The 21,608-nt window shown below is 38.5% G+C and overlaps 2 protein-coding genes across 3 annotated transcripts; both read left to right on the top strand.

Annotated features, from left to right (window-relative positions):
• Positions 1–2,784: 2,784 nt before the first annotated feature.
• Positions 2,785–15,784, top strand: myt1a (myelin transcription factor 1a). The gene is made up of 23 exons (XM_043223962.1): positions 2,785–2,824; positions 6,914–7,005; positions 7,450–7,504; positions 7,599–7,629; positions 7,721–7,783; positions 7,869–8,104; positions 8,225–9,184; positions 9,306–9,440; positions 10,009–10,099; positions 10,195–10,314; positions 10,402–10,616; positions 10,737–10,927; positions 11,017–11,241; positions 11,374–11,528; positions 11,680–11,742; positions 12,059–12,127; positions 12,479–12,541; positions 12,658–12,741; positions 12,848–13,069; positions 13,320–13,411; positions 13,505–13,608; positions 14,175–14,318; positions 14,426–15,784. The coding sequence occupies exons 1-23, from the start codon at positions 2,800–2,802 to the stop codon at positions 14,567–14,569; spliced, it is 3,579 nt and encodes a 1,192-aa protein (XP_043079897.1). The 5' UTR covers positions 2,785–2,799; the 3' UTR covers positions 14,570–15,784.
• A 781-nt stretch (positions 15,785–16,565) lies between these two features.
• pcmtd2a (protein-L-isoaspartate (D-aspartate) O-methyltransferase domain containing 2a) lies at positions 16,566–21,422 on the top strand. Of its 2 annotated transcripts, XM_043224327.1 has the most exons (7): positions 16,566–16,862; positions 18,214–18,527; positions 18,748–18,786; positions 18,920–19,022; positions 19,132–19,303; positions 19,404–19,527; positions 19,928–21,422. In XM_043224327.1, the coding sequence occupies exons 2-7, from the start codon at positions 18,221–18,223 to the stop codon at positions 20,353–20,355; spliced, it is 1,173 nt and encodes a 390-aa protein (XP_043080262.1). In that variant the 5' UTR covers positions 16,566–16,862; positions 18,214–18,220; the 3' UTR covers positions 20,356–21,422. The 2 variants fall into 2 exon arrangements, with proteins under 2 accessions (XP_043080262.1, XP_043080263.1); XM_043224328.1 differs by lacking the exon at positions 18,748–18,786 and having other exon boundaries at positions 16,569–16,862.
• The last annotated feature ends 186 nt before the right edge of the window (positions 21,423–21,608 follow it).

Raw genomic sequence — 21,608 nt, 5'->3', positions numbered from 1 at the left:
CTAGACTGTTGTGTCCAGAATGTGAATAATTAGTGAGGGGAATTGTGGGGCATGGGAACAGGTGGAGCAGAGACTCTGGATGAGATTGTCTCAGTAGTGAGAGAAAACGAGAGAGAGAGAGAGGGAGAGTGCAGGAGGGATGGTGTGAAAAGAGCCCGTCTCCTGTTCTTTCAGCTACTTTTGTCTTATTCTCTCACCAAGACAAGAAAACCTATACTTTAGGACAGCTGCTAAGCTGATTTTCCCAGAGATTAGCTGCATATCTGTTGTCAAAGAACCGAACACATAACGCAGGCCATTGTCTTTGAGGTCTTAGTAGTCAGCAGAGTTTCCCAAAAACTGAAAGTTCTTATCGAACTTTTGAAGTTTTAGTTCTCAGGCAATCGAGGCATTTGTCTTTTCACAATAGAACAATATTGCACAGCCAGGACAAAACAGACTTACAATATAAGCCTACCTTTTGCAAGTTAAGACAAGTAATGTATACGTTTAATGTTTTGTCTGGCCTAGTAAATGTGTTTTACATATATTTATGTATTTATAAGTTTTACTCATTTTTTGTTTCATTTATTTAGTTTTTTATTCATAATTGCATTTACGTCATTATATAATAAAATATACAATATTAGTTTAATTTGAAACATTAAAGAAAAACTAAAAAAAAGTGTTTAAAGAATTATTTGAATTATTTGGATGGGTAGATAAAAATAGATCAATAGGATAATTTAATTTACACTACTAAGGAAAGTTGCTAAAGTTTTTCAAACACACAGTCATTAAAATGAAGATTCAAATGCTTAATTTGCCATTTGTTCTGTTAATTTATGTTGTGCAGTGTCTAACATCACTCATTGTTCAGTCATAATTTGGTTGCTGTTATCTCATCTAAACTTTAGCTGTTCCTCTTCTCAGTCCCTTCCCCCATTTTTTTCTCACAAGATTCTTGAAAAAAGCAAACTAGCTGGGCTTGCCTGATATCACCCTCGAGGGTGACAGCTGTGCCAAAAAGACCTTCACCACACACACACACACACACACACACACACACACACACACACAAAGCTCATTTAGGGAGCCTGGCGCAGTGGCCTGGAAATCACACTCTAAGCTCCGCCCTGAAGTGTGGTTAGCCATTGTTATTGTAATGGGGCCATGTGCATGTGTATAAAGAACTGAGCGAGTTTAGACATCTTTTCTCCCTGTAGACATATTCCACATACAACTACAGAAGTTTTCATTCAAGTTGAAGACTAAGGCAACTAAAACCTTTACAACATGCCATATAATAATAAACAGCCGTCAAACATTAAAATAATGTAAATAATTAATCAACACGCTATCAAAGAAACTGAACCAAAACAGACACCGTAAAATCATCAATATTCACTAACACGAGACAATCTGCAGGTAAACATATAAAAGCCACTGCTGACAGACTCCAGGCGCTCATATGTTCATAGGAGTCCTTTTAAAAAAACCTATAAAAGCTTTTCACACTTTCTACAAGCCTGGTGTCCACTAAGTGTAAATGCCTTAATAAGCACCCCAGGTCCACGTTACATGTCCCATGGTCCCCCTCCTTACTCACCATGGTAACAGCAAGTTGGTGGAGGAGGGGGGTTGTTCTCAGCATCATTATCAGCAGGCCCATCTGTCATGGGGGGGTAAGACTTCAGATCATGTAAAGAGGCCTACGTGGGCTCCAGCAGCAACCCGGCACATATGCCTTCTCACTGGCCTGACAAGCGAAAGGGTGGGGGAGAAGAGAGGGAAGAGAGGTACAGCAGAGTGCACAGATTGAGTTTGGGAAAGAATGAGAAAGCCTGATCTGAGGGCATGAGTTTTCATTGATTGATTGATTGATTAACTGATTTATAGATTTTATAGAGCCTAAAAGTCATTGAAAAAGAATAGATTTACTAAACCATTATATTAAGAACATTTCTAAATATTTTAAAGAACATATAAGAAAGGTTTTTTATAAATCCTTTTTCCTTTGTAAAGTGACCTGAAAGGCCCTGCCCTATAACGCACATATGTGTGTGTGTGTGTGTGTTTGTGTGTGTGTGTGTGTGTGTGTGTGTGTGTGTGTGTGTGTGTTTGTGTGTGTGTGTGTGTGTGTGTGTGTGTGTGTGTGTGATGTTGCTATAATTATGGTGAGCATCAGTTAAACTAAACAGAAATCACAGGGATGAAATATAAAATAATATAAACAATATAATATGTTTTCTATCTGCTTTATAATTTAGGATCATGTCAATGATGTTTGATTTGAACATCCACATAAACTCCAACACCATCTTGTGCCTAATATATCAATAATGTCACAGCCAACCAGTTTGACACACACAGCAAAAAGTAGTGGCAAACAATGAGCCAAAACTCGTTTTCCCTTTTGTCTTTTTAGAAACTTTATATCTAAATAATTTTCCATAGTTTCAGGTTGTGCTCTCTTACCTTGATTAAAAGTGTTTAAATGTGTATTTTTTGAGGTCATGCAAAAAAAAAAAAACTAAATAAAAAGAGACTTTAAAGTCCTGACACACGACTCGAGGCGTACAAGACAAGCTTTTGTTTTCATTTTTAGAGGTCATTGTGTGGGGGACACAGGCAGTGAGGCGCGCCCTCATTGGTTAGTTGAGATGAACAAAAACTTCCCCCGTCGCCGCTGATTGGCGGAAGCAAACTTCTACTAAATAACACCGCCCACCTCTATCTGTAAGTTTTCTTTAAAGTAACTTTCTCTGTAATGAAGTTGAGTAGTTTTGCGGTGTCAAAGGCGAAGAAATCACCGCAAAGATGAAGTTGTGTAAAACTTTTCTCGGTGAGTGCTGGACTTTTTGCTTTTATCTTGCTTAAATGTTTCGGTCGAGTCAAGACTTAATTTAATCTGGTGCGCCGTGGTTTTATTGATAGCCGGCGTTTTGGATTTGGTTAACTTTTTGTTAACAATAACTACTTACAATACGTTTATTATTAGAATTAAAACGCGAGTGATATAATTATACCGACTGATTATTCTGATTATAAACCTACAGCCCACCGACAGACACCGTTGTTGTTTCCTTCTTTGTTTACTTTCATTTCAAGTATTCATATAAAATGTTGACTGAATAGACAACGTTTTAACGTCAAACTTTATTGCCGAACACACAGCGGTGACCCAGATACCTGATTTTTACAAAATCTTTTAAAAGTTCTGAAACGAAATCCCTATTCAGGCAGTTTTAAACAAAGGCAACTTTTGTCTCCCAGAGGGAGTTGTGCTTTAAACTCAGAGGCCGTCGGACTTCTGGCGTATTAAAACTTTTGTGTTCGGGAGGGATCAGTCCATCTGGCTGTGGGGGATTCCGGGTGTTGTGCTTCTCATTCGCTCAGCTGGCATCCTATGTAATATTTATACACAGTGTCTGGCCAGTGGGAACAGACTGTGGCTTTAATTGTATGCTGGGCTATCCATCTGTATATGAAACTTTAGGATCAGGGGTGAGCAAAGTTCCAGCTGGTAACCGAAGAACTTCGTGTCATTAAATATGCAAAACTCTCAAAGGCTTTTGCAAGCTACATATATGATAAGAAACTTTTTTGAAGTTTGGTAAAAAAGTTCCCCTACCCCTTTATTATAGAGAAAACCCATGTTCCGTTTTATGTTATATCTCTGTCTACTACATGTAACCGATAATAACTTACTGTAATGTATTTTGATGTTTTACTATTAATCGAACTGCACTGCTTTTGGTTGGTTTACTACATGATAAATTAATTCAGTAATATTATTATTATTATTATTATTATTATTATTATTATTAATAATAATAATAATAATAATAATAATAATAATTTTTTATAAAAATTATTTTAGATGTTCATTACTTGAGTAAAATTGTAAAAACAAACAAAAAAACCAATTAAAATAAATTTTACATAATAAAATTACTATAAGCTTCACTTTTATTTGACGTTTCACAGCTTGGCAACCTCGTAAACGCACCGTTTACTTCACGGACAGATGAAGTTAATTCGATAATTTTCCCCAAAACTAGGTCACGTTGCTAGGCGTCACGAAGAACCTAAAAAAAGCAGTTCAACGCCGTGGAAGCGGGCCCAAATGATCCATACTGAAGAACTGTGTTTTCCAGTTACAGCAATTATTCTTGTTCTTGTCAAAACCCGAACAGTATCGTGTCCGGCACAATATCAGACTATAGTCTTTTAAACATACGTTTAAACTACTCTATCGTGGGTAACGCGTGTCTCAGAAATGTAATATCCGTCGTATTCATCGCCGAGCTGCTTATACGCTCGTTTTCTCAGACACCTGCCACGAAAAGCGCTCTTGTCCATGGTACTGAAACAGCGCTGGTCTGGGTGCTGATATTCAGCCGGCTTGCCGCTTCTAAACGTAGACTTTGTTTTCCGAAACAACCGAATAAATCGGCGTGGATCGTGAGGTAAACGTCAAAGTTGCGCGTGAGTATTTTATTTAGCGTGGGTGGGGGTCAACGGCGGCCCACTCTCCATCTTGTGTTGTACACGGTTTACTATGAGGATGATGATGTCACGGCGCAGGGTAGAGGAGGGGTGGACAATGGGCCTGTGAGCGAAAGGTAAGTCAGAATCGTTCGACAAAGCGTGTGGAGAAATGATTTTGCCAGCGTTTGCGCACACATTACCTGTCGATTAATGGATATATGCGCCTCGCTTACAACATGAAGCGGTTTTGGACCGGTCCTGAGCGAATTATTGGAGGTTTTTAACGGTAGCGGCACGAGACTCGTTCTGAAGGGGAGGTGTACAACACTGAAGTTAACACACAGAGCCTACAAAGAGCAAGAGGCCGCACGCATCTCCTTGAAAAAACGCCGTTTGCTTGCGGTATTTTTTTTTACTTATCAATTCAGATGCTGATGTGGATAAAAATGCAATGCTTAGAAAGGTTTTATGGGTTGGATTTACGTTACTATCGAAGCCAAATGGACGCCGGACTTGTAATCTCTTAAAGAAGAAGTGCCATCCGTGTTTACATTTCTTGCACATTTTTGCCTTATTTTCGCTGGCGTGCCATACGGCGCAATTGCGCTTTGTGAAAGGACGATTGCACAGTGGTTTTTGGATAATTGTATTCGCAGTTATATCGGTGCTCTTTTTTTTTCAAGAAACACGAGAACTTAAAAGGGCCTCTATCGCAGCTATAACACAATATCCGGGGTCGCGTGTTACATTTTTAGTGTTGAGATTGTTTTAAAACAATATTTTTAGTCGAATCGGAAGTGTGGAGGTCGAACGAAGAATTCATTGGAAGTTTGTCGATTCGCACTTAAGTCAGAGACACATCATGCACAAATGCAATGTATTAGGACACATAGTCATTAGAAACCCTTAAGCAACGCAAAAGCAGCATATGTTTCGTCTTGTGTGCGTGCGTTATTTACGAGAAGCAAAACAATGCGAATGAACCATCTGTTTACTTTAGGCTAGGCCTACATAATACACTATTCATTTATCAGATTATCGCCTTTCTTTTAATTGTACGTTTTAATTGTTCTTTATTCATGGCTTATTCTTGTTTTAGGACCTCTGCGGGTTATTGATCTAATAATACAGTCGCGGCTCTTGTAAACATATTCTGCTAGATATTGTTTCTCCCCCAGAAAAGTGACAGTGTTTTAAAGGCGGCGGAGGGTTTGGCTGATAGTAATTGAAAGGCGTGGTGTCCTAGAAGAGGTTATGCGCAGCAGCACCATCGAGCTGTTTCGAAGTCGAAGAGCCTGATGCGACAAAATAAATGTTAATATTAGTCGATACTAAATCGTAACAGCAATTGTATCTAGCACGCATTCCCATTGGTCAATTTCATGCGTGGGCCTACTATGTAGGACTCAAATAATGGTTTGTATGCTGGGAGATATTGTCATTTAAGAGAATGGGCCCTGTTTTTGAGAAAAACTTGACTGAAACTATTTAGGTCAAGTGATATCAACTCACTATTTTCATCTAGAAATAGCATGTCAGCGTGCAAACGTTCCTTGTCTTTAACACGGAAGTGTCTTTGAAAGGAATATTTTCATGTGTATCGTTTATACTACTTGGCTCCTAATGTGTTGGAAAATAGGAAACGTTATTTTCAAAGATATCATGTTCCTTGCCTTTTGCATTTATTTTACTTTGATAGAAAGTTTTCATCAAATGCAATTGAATCAGTTTATGTCCCATGTGAACAGACATGGGACACTGAGTTTTAAGAAAGGTTTGCATTGCATATTGCATCGTATGCGGCAAGTGCCACAATTGTTGCGGTTCTCAAGGGAATTCCCTCCCCTGTTACGTGTGTGACGTGACTGAGCACCAGGTGCTGCTTAAAACGTAATCAGACCACATGTAATGACGCTCTAATAAAAACAGCTGGGTCACGGACGGATCTATCGTCACCCAGGAAGAATAATCAACACCAGAGCCATGAAGGCACGCAGATCATGATTGACTGCTGAAAGCCCATTCAGTTGCCAAAGTGCATGAGTCCTCTAGGGGCTTTTTAATGTTTGTTTCTTGATTAGGGGTATTCATCTTTTATAGTCATCACAATAGTATAAATCAGCATTACTGGCATAGATTTGCTTACTTTTTATTCTTAGAGGCTCAATTGCTTGCGAACAATAGTGTGTATTCTTGGTATTTTAGTTTTATTGCATATTTTAAACTATTATTGCTTACAAAGATATATAATATATAGAATAAATAGTTTAATTAATTACCCAAACATCAAATGGGAATTTATTGTTAAGACCTGCTTTAGTATTACTTTTAATAAGTTGACTTTTTTTTTCTCATTTCATTGTGTAATACATAAGTATGCGCCTTTTAATATGTGAACATGTCCGATTGAAATTGTTGTCTTATCCTTTCTGTTCAACAGAGAATGAGTTCAGAGGGCAGCTGCTGAGCCAGAGGTGGACAAGAGGGGACAGAGTCAGCAGCTGTGAGAATAAGAGGAGTAGGAGACTAAAAGTGAGACATTATATGTGTTTGTGTATGTCAGAGTATAGTTTCATTTTCAATATCTCTCGTCTTGTACCACAAAACCAAAGAAGCTAAAAGTACATTTCGCTTTCTGAAGCTCTGATATATTTATAAGTCTGAGAGGGCCTCATTTCTTTCTTTTATTTCATTAAGGATTGGGAGGGATGTGCATTTGAAAGAACATATTGGATGTGTATTATTGATTGAGCTCTTTACAAGCATTTAAGGGAACTGAAGGTTACTCTGGTGTCTGTGAAATCAGACATGCTCAAATTTGAAGACAAAAATCGTAGTGTGAAGGTACAAAAGCCAAAGATAAATTTTTGTTTTTTCTTTTTAGAGATGCATTATAGCAAAGGAGAGTGTAGATATCTAAAGATGTTAATAAATACTTATTACAATCTCATAACCATTCATGTGTTTGTATTCCAGATGAGCCAAGACGCAGATGAGAAGCGAACAAGGACACGCTCAAAAGGAATCAGAGGTGAGAGCATCTTAAAAACACAAACAAATTTTTTTTGGCTATTACAATGAATTTAATTACTGACAGAGCTTTTATTTTGTTCCTTATATATCAGTTCCTCTTGAGCTTGTTGGACAAGAGTACAGGTGAGAGCTTTTATGCTTTTGCAGTGTTACTCATCAAGACCAGAGTTTAGTATGTAAATGAATATAGCTAATCAAAAGCCCTGTTTTGCAGCTGCCCTACACCCGGATGTGACGGCTTAGGCCATGTCAGTGGAAAGTATGCACGACATAGAAGGTAGGTTGTAAAAATTCTGTCTCTTATAGCTGGCAATAAAAAAAGAAAAAAGTGAGTTTTTATCAAACCTTTTCATCTGTTCCAGTGCATTGGGCTGCCCGTTGGCTAAGAAAAGAAAACTCCAGGAGGCAGAGGAAAATCAGCCAGCCCCCAAAAAGAAGCCCAACCCTCTAAAGTTGGCCATGGATGATGGGTTCAATGCAGATAGTGACACAAACAGTGAAACAGAAACGAAAGATGAGGGAGTAGAGTCTGAAGAGGACACTGCTGATAAAGAGATTGAAGTTAAAGAAAAAACACTTACATCAGAAGCAATGACAGGTGAGTTAATAACCTATTACCTACGAAAAGGCTTTAAAGTTTAAGTTTAAAGTTAAAGTTTAAAATGTGCCATTCAGTGCATGTCTCCCAATCTGATTGCTCTTTTTGTCATTCGATTAGAAGAAATTTCACAAGTGGATTCAGAAGAGAAAAAAACACCTCTCAGAGAAACATCAAGTCCAGTTCCAGAGACCGAAACTGAGAAGGAAGAAGCCAACATCGAGGCCACATCCATCCAACAAATAACAATGGATACTGAGGCAGAGGAAGGGTTACAAGTCGCCGAAGAGATTCAGGCTCGAGAGGAAGAGGTAGAGGAGGAAGCAGAAGAGATTACAGAGGAGGAGCGAGTGACCCAGCAGCTGAAAGAGACCGATGAGCCTGTGACAACAGTTGAGGAAGAAGAAGAGGATGATGAGGAAGAGGAAGAGGGGGAAGAGGAGACACAATGTTTGAGCCAGAAGAACAACTCGGACCACCAGTACTTTAGTGGAGACTTTGGCAAAATCCAGACCAAAGATACTGGAGAGGCAGAGAAGGACAGTGAGGATGATGATGATGAGGAAGAAGACGAGGAGGAGATCCAATCACAGGTAGAACCTTCCTCTCTAATTTCCCCTGTTCCCCCTGCTTCAGCTCAGGAATTAGACATGATGACGCACAGCAACATCAATCTAAACCACCCTATTGGTGAAGATGAGGAGGAGGAGGATGAAGAAGAAAGAGATGACGCTTCAGATAAAGACTCGCCCACCGTAGTCATCGAGCTGGGTTCAGAGGGAGAGGAAGAGGAAGAAGAAGAAGAGGAAGATGACGGAGAAGAAGAGGAGGCTGATGAAGCGGACGATGACGAGTTGGACAGCATGTCACATAGGTCAGAGGTCACAGATGACTCAGAGACATATGACATGACACGGGGGAACCTGGGACTTCTGGAACAGGCCATTGCACTGAAAGCCAAACAAACCGGCCGCAGTTCTGACGAGAGCTGCTCTCCTGAGCAGCAGCACTACCACAGCTCAGAGGAGAGGATGAGTAAGTCCATGGACATCGCAGCTCGTAGAGCCTACTATGGCAAAGGTGACAGGAAATTGCTGCCTACCTCCTATGACCCCAATTAGATTTACATAACATCATCATGCAGGTACAGTGTGTGTGTGTGGAGTTTAATTCGTTTTTGCCTCCTCACTCTTGATCACAGAGGGTTCTAGATCAGAGAAGAAGGAGGTAAAGTGCCCTACTCCAGGATGTGATGGGACAGGTCATGTGACTGGATTATACCCACACCACCGCAGCCTTTCTGGGTGCCCACACAAGGACAGAATCCCCCCAGAGAGTAAGCACTATTATTATTATATGTGATACATACACACACATACAAATCTAAAACACATTTATATTCATATATATTTGTAAAAAAAAAAAGTACAAATTATAAAACATGTACATATTTTCTATGATATGTAAAAATGCATGTATATTACTAACTTTTTTGTTTTAAAAGAAGTCTTTTGCTGCATTTATTAGAATAAAAACTCACATTTAATCACAATATAAACAACTTCTTTCTATTTTATATATTTTTGAAAAATATAATTTATTCCTATGACAGCAGTCTTTAGTGTCACATGATCCTTCAGAAATCATGCTAATATGGTGCTCAAGAAACATTTTTTTTATTATTATTATCAATATTAAAGACAGCTTGTGCTACTTGATATTTTGGTGTAAACCATGATTTATGTATTTTTTTCACTTAAATGTTTAATGTTTTACTACCACTTTTCGTCATATGGTTTTATATTCACTTTTGAATACAATTTCTGTAAAATAAAACAACATTTGAACAGCAGTATAAACAGTCTGTAAGCTAATGTGTTTTTTTTCTTTTCTTTTGGCACTAGTCTTGGCGATGCACGAGAACGTCCTAAAGTGCCCAACACCTGGATGCACTGGACAGGGACATGTGAACAGCAACCGCAACACACATCGCAGGTACTGCTCCTTCACTACATTAAACCTTTCAGACGTCAATTTTTGTTCACATCAGGTTTCTTTAAAATGTTTTTTTTTACATTGTACACTTTTAGTCTCTCTGGCTGCCCCATTGCTGCTGCAGGGAAACACAAAAGCCATGAAAAGCAGTCACAACCGCAGACCTCTGTCAGTGATCCTGTCAGCGGAGGCTCAAACTCTGACAGAGTTCTCAGGTCAGTGTTTTCCTCCTCTTCTTAACATCCCAGCTAGATCTTTAACAGACAAAATACCATTGTAACTAAACACTTTTTCCTCTACAGGCCGATGTGTTTTGTGAAACAGCTGGACATCCCTCAGTACGGTAGCTACAGGCCCAATGCCATGCCAGCCACTCCTCGTGCCAACCTGGCTAAGGAGCTGGAGAAGTATTCTAAGGTGTCCTTCGACTATGCAAGCTTCGATGTACAGGTGTTCGGCAAGCGCATGCTTGCACCCAAGATACCCACCAGCGAAACCTCACCTAAAGCCTTCAAATGTAAGCACCTCCTCATTCCCTTTAAAATAACAGTTAACGCATACACAGATAATGAATACTCATAACACATATTATTATTATGATTGCTATTATAACAAACCACAAAACCATTCCCCAAAGCCTCGTCCCCCAGCCACAGCCTGTCAGGAGGCTACACCAAAAGCAGCTCCTCCTCCACCTCAAGTGGGTACGATTACACCCATGATGCCGAAGCCGCACACATGGCTGCCACTGCCATTCTCAACCTGTCCACCCGCTGCTGGGAGATGCCCGAAAACCTCAGCACCAGACAGCCAGATCAGGCCAGCAAAGTGAGTTCCTCTCTGTCTGGAAACGAGTTGAGTTCCATAACACCCACTTTATATACACTACATTCTAATTAACGTCTTCTGTAATCTAGGACATGGACATTGAGGTGGATGAGAATGGCACACTGGACCTCAGCATGAAGAAACCCAAGAGGGAAGGAGTCAGATCACCAGACCCATCATCATCCTCGTCATCATCTTCTCAACACCAGGGCGTCACCTCACCCCATTCCAGCCACACCTACAAACAAGAGGAGTGGGAGGGGCCTCTGGACTACACCAAATCAAACCGACAGAAAGAGGAGGAGCCAGAGGAGGTAAATGTACATCAATTTGAGATATATTCACTTCATGTTTAAAGCATGGTTAATGAATAAAAAACATTGTACTATGAAGTATACTGTCACAGTCCTGCACCTGTTTGACTCTTGCTTGCCGGTTGTGTTCAGGTTGAATACACCACACACTCATACGCCTCCTCTGATGGAGACGATGATGATGCCACTCAGGAGAGCACGGAGGACAGGAAGTACCCTGGTGAGGTCACAACCTCCAGCTTCAAAGTCAAATTTCAGCCCAAGGACAGCAAGAAAGAGGTCTTGCTGTAAGTGTCTGCAGCAACAACAGCCTTATTTAAACACAAAACACATCTGCTAAGCCGATAAAAGAAGTCTGTAAATTTAGTGTCTTGCAGAGGTTAATAAATTAAAGCAATGATTCCACAGGGATTTAATGCTCTCTTTATCTCCCTCCAGATGTCCCACCCCAGGTTGTGACGGCAGTGGACATATAACTGGGAACTATGCATCACACCGCAGGTATGCCAGAAGCTCAAACAGTATTTCAAGTCTTAACACAAGCCTTAATTGTGTGTTCTTTTTTTCTTTACTTTCCCCTCTGTTTAACCCTAACAGCTTCAGCTCTCTATAGCATATTTTATAGCATAAAATATAGCATGACTGTCTCTTTAATGCATTGGAGCAATTAATTTACTCTATTTGTATGTATATATTTGCAAAAATACATATAGAAATGATAAATCATTGAAATACAACAAAACATATATCTTTTCCATCTTCAATTAAATCTTCGTCCTTCTATTCTTTCTTCCTGGTGTTTTCTACTGTTCTTCAGTCTCTCTGGTTGTCCCCTTGCTGATAAAAGTCTTCGGACCCTCATGGCTGCCCACACTGCTGAACTTAAGTATGTCTGTGCTCTGTTTTTTCCTCTAATGAATCTTTTACCAATGACTGCTTTTATTTGACTCTAATAAATGCTGCTGTTACTGCAAAGCACTGTTTGCTGTCCCTTTTGCTGGCTATTCTTATACTCTTAAACCAGTAATCACTTTATATTTACAGTGGCCAAAAATATAATTTTCTTGGACTGTGTCCTAGAGATGCATCAAACCATCTGAGAAACATTAAGCATCAAGGCTGAAGACCAAATGTTTATTTATATTTCCAGTATGACTGTATGTGTGGTATCTGAATTGTATCTTTCTAAAACAATGCTATTTTCATGCTAACCTGTCTTTCTTTTTGTGACCTCCAGATGCCCTACCCCAGGTTGTGATGGATCAGGACACATAACTGGAAACTATGCTTCCCATAGAAGGTATGCTAATTAGGAGATATTAAATTCACTACTTTTAAAATGCACTTTTGAATTAGTTAAAAACAGTAAACGGCAGATGCAAAAAAATAATAACATTCACATTTACTCTATTGCAGTCTGTCTGGATGTCCACGTGCCAAGAAGGGAGGAATCAAAACCACCCCGACTAAGGATGACAAGGAAGATTCTGAGCTCCTAAAGTAGGTTTTTTTCTACAAAACAATCCCTTTTGGATTTTTTGAGCACAGGCTGTATCTTTAGAGAATGCCAAACCTGACTGCCAGTTCATCACTTACCTCTCTATAGGTGCCCGGTGCCAGGTTGTGACAGTCTGGGGCATATCAGTGGGAAATATGCCACCCACCGCAGTGCCTATGGGTGCCCGCTGGCAGCACGCCGGCAGAAGGAGGGCATGTTAAATGGCACACCATTCTCCTGGAAGGCCTTCAAGACTGAGGGCCCGACCTGCCCTACGCCAGGATGTGATGGATCAGGACATGCCAACGGCAGCTTTCTTACTCATCGCAGGTAGAGACGAGACATAGTAAAATTTACAGCTAAATATTAGTATTATGGTATTACATAGTCCTGATAAATAGAGTGAATTAAAATGGCTATATATGCTAGATATATCATAAAACTAATTGTCTTGGAATTGCCACAGCAATATGTTCTGAAATATTAGAAATTCTTGTTTTGGGCTTTCTGGGGTTTCCAAAAAAATGGTGTAATAAAAATAAATCTCTTAATATCGCATAATCATAATGTGTTTCTACAGTTTATCGGGTTGCCCTAGAGCTTCAGCTAACAAGAAGAGAGCCAGGTTCCCAGGAGATGATTACATCAGCAAGAAATTCAGGGCAAGTGATGGTAAGATCAAATATAATTTGAATCTTCCTTTGTCCCCATTATGTTAATTTTGGGCTCTTTATTAACATATGCAATGTTTTTCTAACCCATCAGTTCTTGACAATGATGAAGACATAAAACAGCTGAACAAAGAAATCAATGAACTGAATGAATCAAACTCTGAGATGGAAGCAGACATGGCCAACCTCCATACACAGGTCTGCTTATCTTTTCTAAAAGAAGTAACCAAAGCTGCATTTATTAGATCCAGGTACAACAGAAACAGTAATTATGTAAAATATTTGTGCATTTTAAAAATAACTGAACATATATATTTATTTCTGTAATTGTTCCTATTATTTGATTAATAAAAAGTTCAAAAGAACAGCATTTATTAGATTTTTTTTGGTAAGTAAAACTAAAAGTCTTCACTGTCACTATTGATCGATTAATTGCATCCTTGCCAATAATTTATTTCATTAGAATTAAAAATCGTACTGATCACAAACATTTGAATAATTCACATAACAGAAACTGTAATAAAGAGATACGTACCAGATTCACTCTTTATATAGCTAAAATGTGATCTTCACAAATGGTTTTCACAAGCTTCACACCTTTTTTGAGGCTCTTTGAACATCAAATCCCATAACTGAAAATATCCAGAAGAAATATAATAAATACAATATTCCACTTGTCAGGATTTTCACAAAGATCGCCCAGATAGACTACACAGCTTGACTTCACAGCTGCTGTTTATTCACGCAATTCTATCCCTCAATAGATCTCATCCATGGAGAAGAACCTCAAGAGCATGGAGGAAGAGAATAAACTCATAGAGGAGAAGAACGAGGCTCTGTTCATGGAACTGTCAGGCCTGAGCCAGGCTCTTATCCGCAGCCTTGCCAACATCCGTCTACCACAGATGGTCAGTCCGCTTGTTATCTACCTTTTACGACTACGCCCAACAAGCATCTCTCATTATACTTTTATGTAGCTTGCATTTAACAAAGTGTGATCTGTTGTTTACCACAGCAAGAGCCCATCACCGAGCAGAATTTTGACACCTACGTGGACACCCTGACCCACATGTTCACCGATAAGGAGTGTTATCAGAACCCAGAGAACCGAGCCCTACTCGAGTCGATCAACCAGGCCGTCAAAGGCATTGAGGTGTGAGCAGAGGAGCGGCAGCTGGAAGACACTGTGGGTTATATAACCAGACTAACAACATAAAAATACTGTTTAAGGACATTCAGGTTTTGTGTGTGGCGCCCTCCGTAAACGCGGAACGTTACGAGACCCGTGGAAGTCAGAGAAAAGGACCAAATTCCCATTCCAAATTATGCTGCTTAGCAATTTTGATGAGATACACGATCCTTTGCCTCTTAAACCAAGCTGGCTCTTCTTGTTTTGGGGTATCTTTTGGAGCAAACCATTTGTTACTGTTTTCTAGAGCAACTCTCACCGACACTGATCTGCCTTTTTACTTCCCTCAGTGCATGGAGGTTGCCGCGAACAATAAGTCGTGAGATTGTCGTGTGTCTGTGGAGGAGAGTCTATGTGTGTATGCGTAACAGAGTGTTTTATGTGTAATGTCCGAAGGTGAATTCACAATTAATGACCTCCCTTGACAAAATATGATTAGTATGCAGCACTGCTACATTTGATCCCTGTATGATAATGTTGTCTCATATTTGGTGTAAATGCTCTCCTGTTCCATTCAGTAATATTTATCGTATTTGAGAACATAGATATTGCACTTCCATGAATAGTTTGTAGTTCCATCGTCATGTTATTATTGTAATTATTATTATTATTATTATTATTATTATTATTATGGCTATTTAAATTGGGTCCTTGAAATGTAAGTTTAACTTATTATTTATTCATGTTAAGGGTTATGTTGTTTATTTATTAATCAGTGTCTATTTATGGACTTAATTTATTTCACAAAGCAAAATTCTATACACAGCTTTTAAACAGTTATTAAGAGGAGAGACGTTGCCCTCTGCGTTGTGAAAGAGGCAATATTTTAAGAATATCGACAGCAAATTGTTTTATAAACCTTCCTATTTATTTTAAAGACAGAGATTTATAATCTCTTTTTTAAGTGCAAATATTTTCTACCTAACAATTTTTATATTGTTTTTTAATATTCTTCTTTATTTAATGAGTTCTGTTTTCCATAAAAGTATTTTGACACCCTCCAGAGTGAAGTGGGTTGAACAGATATGATGTATTTATTGTTATTTATTTAGTATTTAAGAACAAATTGAATGGAGATCTTGTTGCATATTTATTTTGTAAATGTCTCTGTGTTAGTGGTTGCTGCATATGGATAGTCTTTGCCCATGTTGTTGATAAAATAAATGGGAATTCTATCACCTACAACACAGATTATGTCATATTTATGCTGATGGTTTATACTGAGTTATTGTGACCGTATATTTACACGCTTGTATTTGCCAACAGTAATATTTTGCGAGACACTGGTCAGTCCCAATATTCTTGGATTCTCTGACGAAGATAAAACATGAACCAAACACTCTCTCAGCAGGATACATGGCTGACATCTGCTGGATACAAAATTATTCAGTCACGATTTCTGTTCAGCTGATAACGCCTGGTATAGAAAAACATACGGGACGTTTTTGTATTTTGTCGAGATTAATATCAGGACCACTATAGATAAAACTGATAATAAACCTTGTTTTGATCATTTTTTTAAACAACGTTGAAAGTGTACATACAGATTATTTCCTGTGATTTAGAATATATATATATATATATATATATATATATATATATATATATATATATATATATATATATATATATATATATATATATATATTTCTGTCTACATGTCACTGAAAAAAACATTAATAGGCTAATTAACGCCAGGCTTCTTTGTGACAACTTACCCCACATGGTGTGACATCACGCCATGGTCACTAGTCTTTTCTTTTGTGCAATAACGGCAAAAATGTTCAGCCTAGGCCCTGTATATCTGAAATACATGCGCCCGTACAACACTTAAATAGAACTAACCACCTTGAGAATTATTCGTGAAGTAAAAATGCGTTATTTCCGCGTCTGTCCGCGCCACTGACGGAGACTGCTTTGTTGATGAACGTGTCATAAAATAATGTAGTGCAGGACCCATGTGCTCCATGGCCCATATTTTGTGTTTGTGTGCGTGACGTCACGGAGTCAGCTGGCCAATGTTTACATCCAGCGCTGCTCGCCGTGAACGTTTATGGGAAGAAACCGAGCGCTAGAAACAACAGGAGACTGTTAACCGAATGGACAGCACCAACAGACCGTAATCAGGGTGTTTTAGGATTTCAGACGATTCAGCTCGGTCGACTGTGAAGTCGTCGGGGTGTTTCCGTGACGAGTTTCTACCCAAAACACCTCCATCCCGACATTCTCCGTCTTTGTCTTCGTTCGCGTCTACTTTTTGCAGGTAAGCGCACAACATGAGTCGTGCTCGCAGCTATCTAGTATATTTCTGGAGCGCTAACAGAGCGATAAACTCTTGGTTAGTGCATTTTCACTGAGCCAAACCAGTAGTTTAGCGCGCAGAACGAAGCGCAGGTCGTGACGATTAAAAAGAAAGGGCTGATGCATGTTTTTGCACGTTTAACTGTATTTGAGTAACTACCCGGATGTTCAACAAAACACTGCACAATATGCGTTTGTTAGCGAATGGCGCAGCTGCATTTGAGCGCGCGGTGATTGGTGGGAACATTTCTCACATCTGCAGTTTCTACACAGCGTCTCTGGGGAAGCTTTAACTTTCCAACAGCGCAGACCAGCGCCACCATCCGTCAACTGGACAAAATGCTTTGTTAGGCCCAAAACATGTGCGGCAGCCCCAGAATGTTTTGGACACTTACAGCCATACGTATGTCACCTGCATTAGAAAGAAAAATAATAAATACAGTGGAATTTAAAGGAATAAAACGCTAACACACTTCTTAAGGAAAATGCTCAACAAAAAGAAAGCCAATGAACAAATTCTGCCCATATGTGTAATGTATTGTGTTTGCAATGCATCATGCATTTCATACAAAAACTGCAGTTTGTCGACTTCAGTTTGATTTGTATATTTAATAACTGGCTGCCAAGAGCGAGGACAAACCAAAATTCAAGAGAATTTTTACCAAACTTTAAATAAATGGATACTTATTCATTGAAAATAAGAAAATATTCATTGAATTGGTCATAAGTGACAGAAAAAAAAACCTTTATATTACTAAAAGATTTATATTTGACATAAATGCTGTTATTTTGCACTTTATATTCATTAAAAAAGTAAAAAATAAATTAAAATAAATATTTAAAAATAAATAGTACAGATGTTCCTAATAACGAATGCTAAAACTTATCTTGAATTGCAAAAATCATTTATATTTTAATATTATTTCATTACTGTTTTACTGTATTTTTAATCAAAAGAATTTAGCCTTAGTGAACATAAAATATTTTTAAGAACGTTAAAAAACAATTACCGACCCCACTTTTGTACATTTTCCTATAGTCAGCCAGTCAATTTAGCATATTATTTTGTCTATTTACTTTATGGTAATATTAATACAGTTTTATATGTTACTCAGTCCTGCTACTGTGCTGGTGTGCCAGTCTTCTGAAGCAAAATCAGTTCAGATCCACTGTTATAGCAAGAAACTAACCAAAGCGGTTGTTTATCAGTTTTTCAAGACCTAAATCAACCCGAAGGTGTTTCCAGTTTTTCATCTTTAAATGCGTACTTACATGTCTTTCGTTTTCTTATCCTGTGCTTCACCCCTACAAAGAGCTAAAATGGGAGGTGCAGTCAGCGCTGGGGAGGACAATGACGAGTTAATTGACAACCTGAAGGAGGCTCAGTACATTCGCTCAGATCTGGTTGAACATGCGTTCAGGGCCATTGATCGTGCTGACTACTATCTGGAAGAATTCCGCGACAGTGCCTACAAGGATCTGGCCTGGAGACACGGTAACATCCACCTCTCTGCACCCTGTATCTACTCTGAGGTGATGGAGGCTCTGGACCTGCAGCCTGGCTTGTCCTTTCTTAACCTGGGCAGTGGCACAGGCTACCTCAGCACCATGGTGGGACTTATACTAGGTGAGTTCATAGAGAATATGAAGGCTTTCATTACGCTCTGGCATCATTTACTTCCTGTGACGTTCGAAAACTGTATTCTTTCTTCTGAGCAACACAAAGTTATTTCGAAGAATGGTAACTAAACAGGTTCCATTCTCGCTGACTTCCATTGTGGAAATCAATGAGAACTAAACATGTTTGGTTACCTTCATTCTTCAAAATATCTTCTTTTGTGTTCAAGAAAAGAAAAATAATTACACAGCTTCAGAGCAACATCAGGGTAAGTAAATGATTTTTTTTTTTAATGCGTTTGAATTATTAACATTTAACCCCGTTGTTGCTCTCTCACCAGTGGGTTTTCTTTATATTTCTTTACATGTGATCAGTGAATGTTTTCCACTGAATATTTCCAGGACCATTTGGTGTGAATCATGGTGTGGAATTACACGAAGATGTTATAGAATATGCTTATCAGAAGCTGGACTTCTTCATCAAGACAAATGATAGTTTTGACAGGTGTAGTAACTTTTGGGATTTTACTTCTATATTAAAACAACTTCATTCCATTGTTTAAAGTGTAATGTGCAGAAATGAGTGACTGAGATTGATCATTTTTTTGGTTTAGATTTGAGTTCTGTGAGCCTTCCTTTGTGGTTGGCAACTGTCTGGAGATTGCCCCTGAAAGCAGACAGTATGACAGGGTTTACTGCGGCGCAGGGGTCCAGAGAGAACATGAAGACTACATGAAGAAGCTGTTGAAGGTTGGCGGCATCTTAGTACTGCCCCTGGAAGAAAAGGTGAATAATAGGCAATTTTGCATTACATCTGGTTTCAGGTAATCCAGGGGAGATTGTGTGTGAAATGTATATATGCCTATGCATTTCTTATTTGTTCTAGCTCACCAAAATTACTCGGACGGGATATAACACATGGGAGACGAGAAAGATAATAGCGGTTTCTTTCGCACCACTTGTGCTCCCTAAACACAGAGAAAATGGGAAACCAAGAGCAGTGTCTATACGTAAGTCACCTATTGTATTTTATATTGCTTTATTACATTTGATCATTGTGGTCTTTTCTTTATTTTGGTATATTAATATGAAAAAATGCAATTTCACTTCTATAGCACATATGAACAGTACTGCACACTATGGTTTAAAAGTATACAAGAAAAAAAAAGTCAGAAAAATTTACCTTATTACAAATTGATTTCAACGATTATTTCTGTCATAGATGCTAAAAAAAATTCAGCTTTGCTTTTACAGGAACTAAAATGTTAAATAGAAAATAGCTTTTTTTGAATCGAACAAATGCAGTGTTGCTGAGAATAAAATATTAGATCTTACCAGATTTTGTGTGTATATTGAGTCTAATGATAATAGGATTGGTGTATATAAATAAATATGTTTCATGCTGTCCAGCTGTCATGTTTGAGGTGCGGAGTCTTCAGGATCTGTCCCGCATCTCCATCCGCCACATTCTAAAGAAATCCGGGTCTGGATCCTTGCCACTACCACGGAGAACTGGATTGAAGCGAAGAAATCACCTTAAACAGAGACGAGAGCACCGTGACACCCCTCTTCTGACCAATAGTTATTTGTTCATGAGTCGCTTGATTCCCGGACCCATGGACAACAACAACAACCAGTCATCCACAGACAATGAGGATGAAGAAGAAGACTGCAGAAGGGTTTGTGAACAACTAGAAGAAAAAGAAGAGAATGAGAGAAGGAATGAGGGCAGTGTTTTGGTGATAGAGACTCCAGTAAACCTCTTAAGAGAGAGGATCCTTAGCCTGCCTTTGCCAGAGCCTCTCAAGATGTATCTTCTTTACTACAGAGAGAAGTAGACTTCTCCCTCCAGTGAATAGTCTGTTGTAAACGTCTCACATCTACCTAGCACTGTCACATTAAGAATCCACTTTTTGCATTAACCCGATAACCTTTCTCATAGAATTTCACCACTCTTTGTTCAGCCAAGTCAGGTGGCACAGATACTTCATTTTATTTATCTATAGAGGAAAATTCTCATTTGGTTTATTGCTGGATCTGGATTCACGGTCTAGAATGCTAACTCAATCATGGAATCAAGAAACATTGAAAACAAATTTATTAATCTACGTTTCATGTTATTTGTGCAGTGACATTGTCAGATGGACATTAGTGGCTAACAATTTACTAAATCATAAATGCAGTGTATTCGCACTTGTTTTGTGAGTTATGTAACATCTAGTTTCAGTTCATAGATTTACTATGAAAAGTGGTTCTACTGGTGTATGGATTTGTAAAAAACGTCTAATTGTGTGCTGACTTACACTTATTGTGGGAAAATACAATGGCACGTTTAAAAGTGTTGATTGTCCAACACAATCAGTGTTGTACAATTTCAGGGATTTCAAGATGAAAGACTGATTATCTGAGATGTTTTGCCAATTTGAAATAATATTGGGTTTGTACCGTTTTCAGGGCCTTTTCATTTGCTTTTTGCTATATAGAAGTATAAAAGGTATAGTCTATAGTTGTGTAACAAGTTATACGATGGTGCTCTGAATTGTGGTAATGCTCTGATGTGTACTTAGTCCAGTGATGTAGAATGCACTAATTGGAAAAAAGCAACCCGTTTTGAATTATGCATTTATACCATCTATATCATGACTAAAATCCTTCACCTTTAAAATGGTCAGATATTATTTTCATTATGCAAATGAAAGTGTGCATGTGGCATACAGTTAACAATGAGGTGCCAAATGTAGCAAAGACTAGTGGGTCAAAACTGACTTGTAAATCAATTTTTGTTGTAAATTCAGTTTTTGGAGAACACAAACCAAAGTATTATGTATGTATTTTAAACAAACTCAGACCGTTGTCTCTGCAAACATTTAATGTAAAATTAAATAAAGTCTAAACACTGATAACATTGGACTCATGTGAGACCGATTAAATGCATAATTTAGATTACTGAAAGTGCGGACCATACTTTATGCATTATTATGAGGACTGAAGGTAAATCCTCTCTAAATGGGTGACATTGAAAGAAATATCTGCACATGCTGTGGAAACAAATACAATGATACCAATGTATCACTGTGATGATACAATGATA

This window comes from Puntigrus tetrazona, chromosome 23, assembly GCF_018831695.1.
Source record: "Puntigrus tetrazona isolate hp1 chromosome 23, ASM1883169v1, whole genome shotgun sequence".
NCBI classification, from domain to species: domain Eukaryota; kingdom Metazoa; phylum Chordata; class Actinopteri; order Cypriniformes; family Cyprinidae; genus Puntigrus; species Puntigrus tetrazona.
This window is presented reverse-complemented; position numbering and strand designations above follow the sequence as displayed.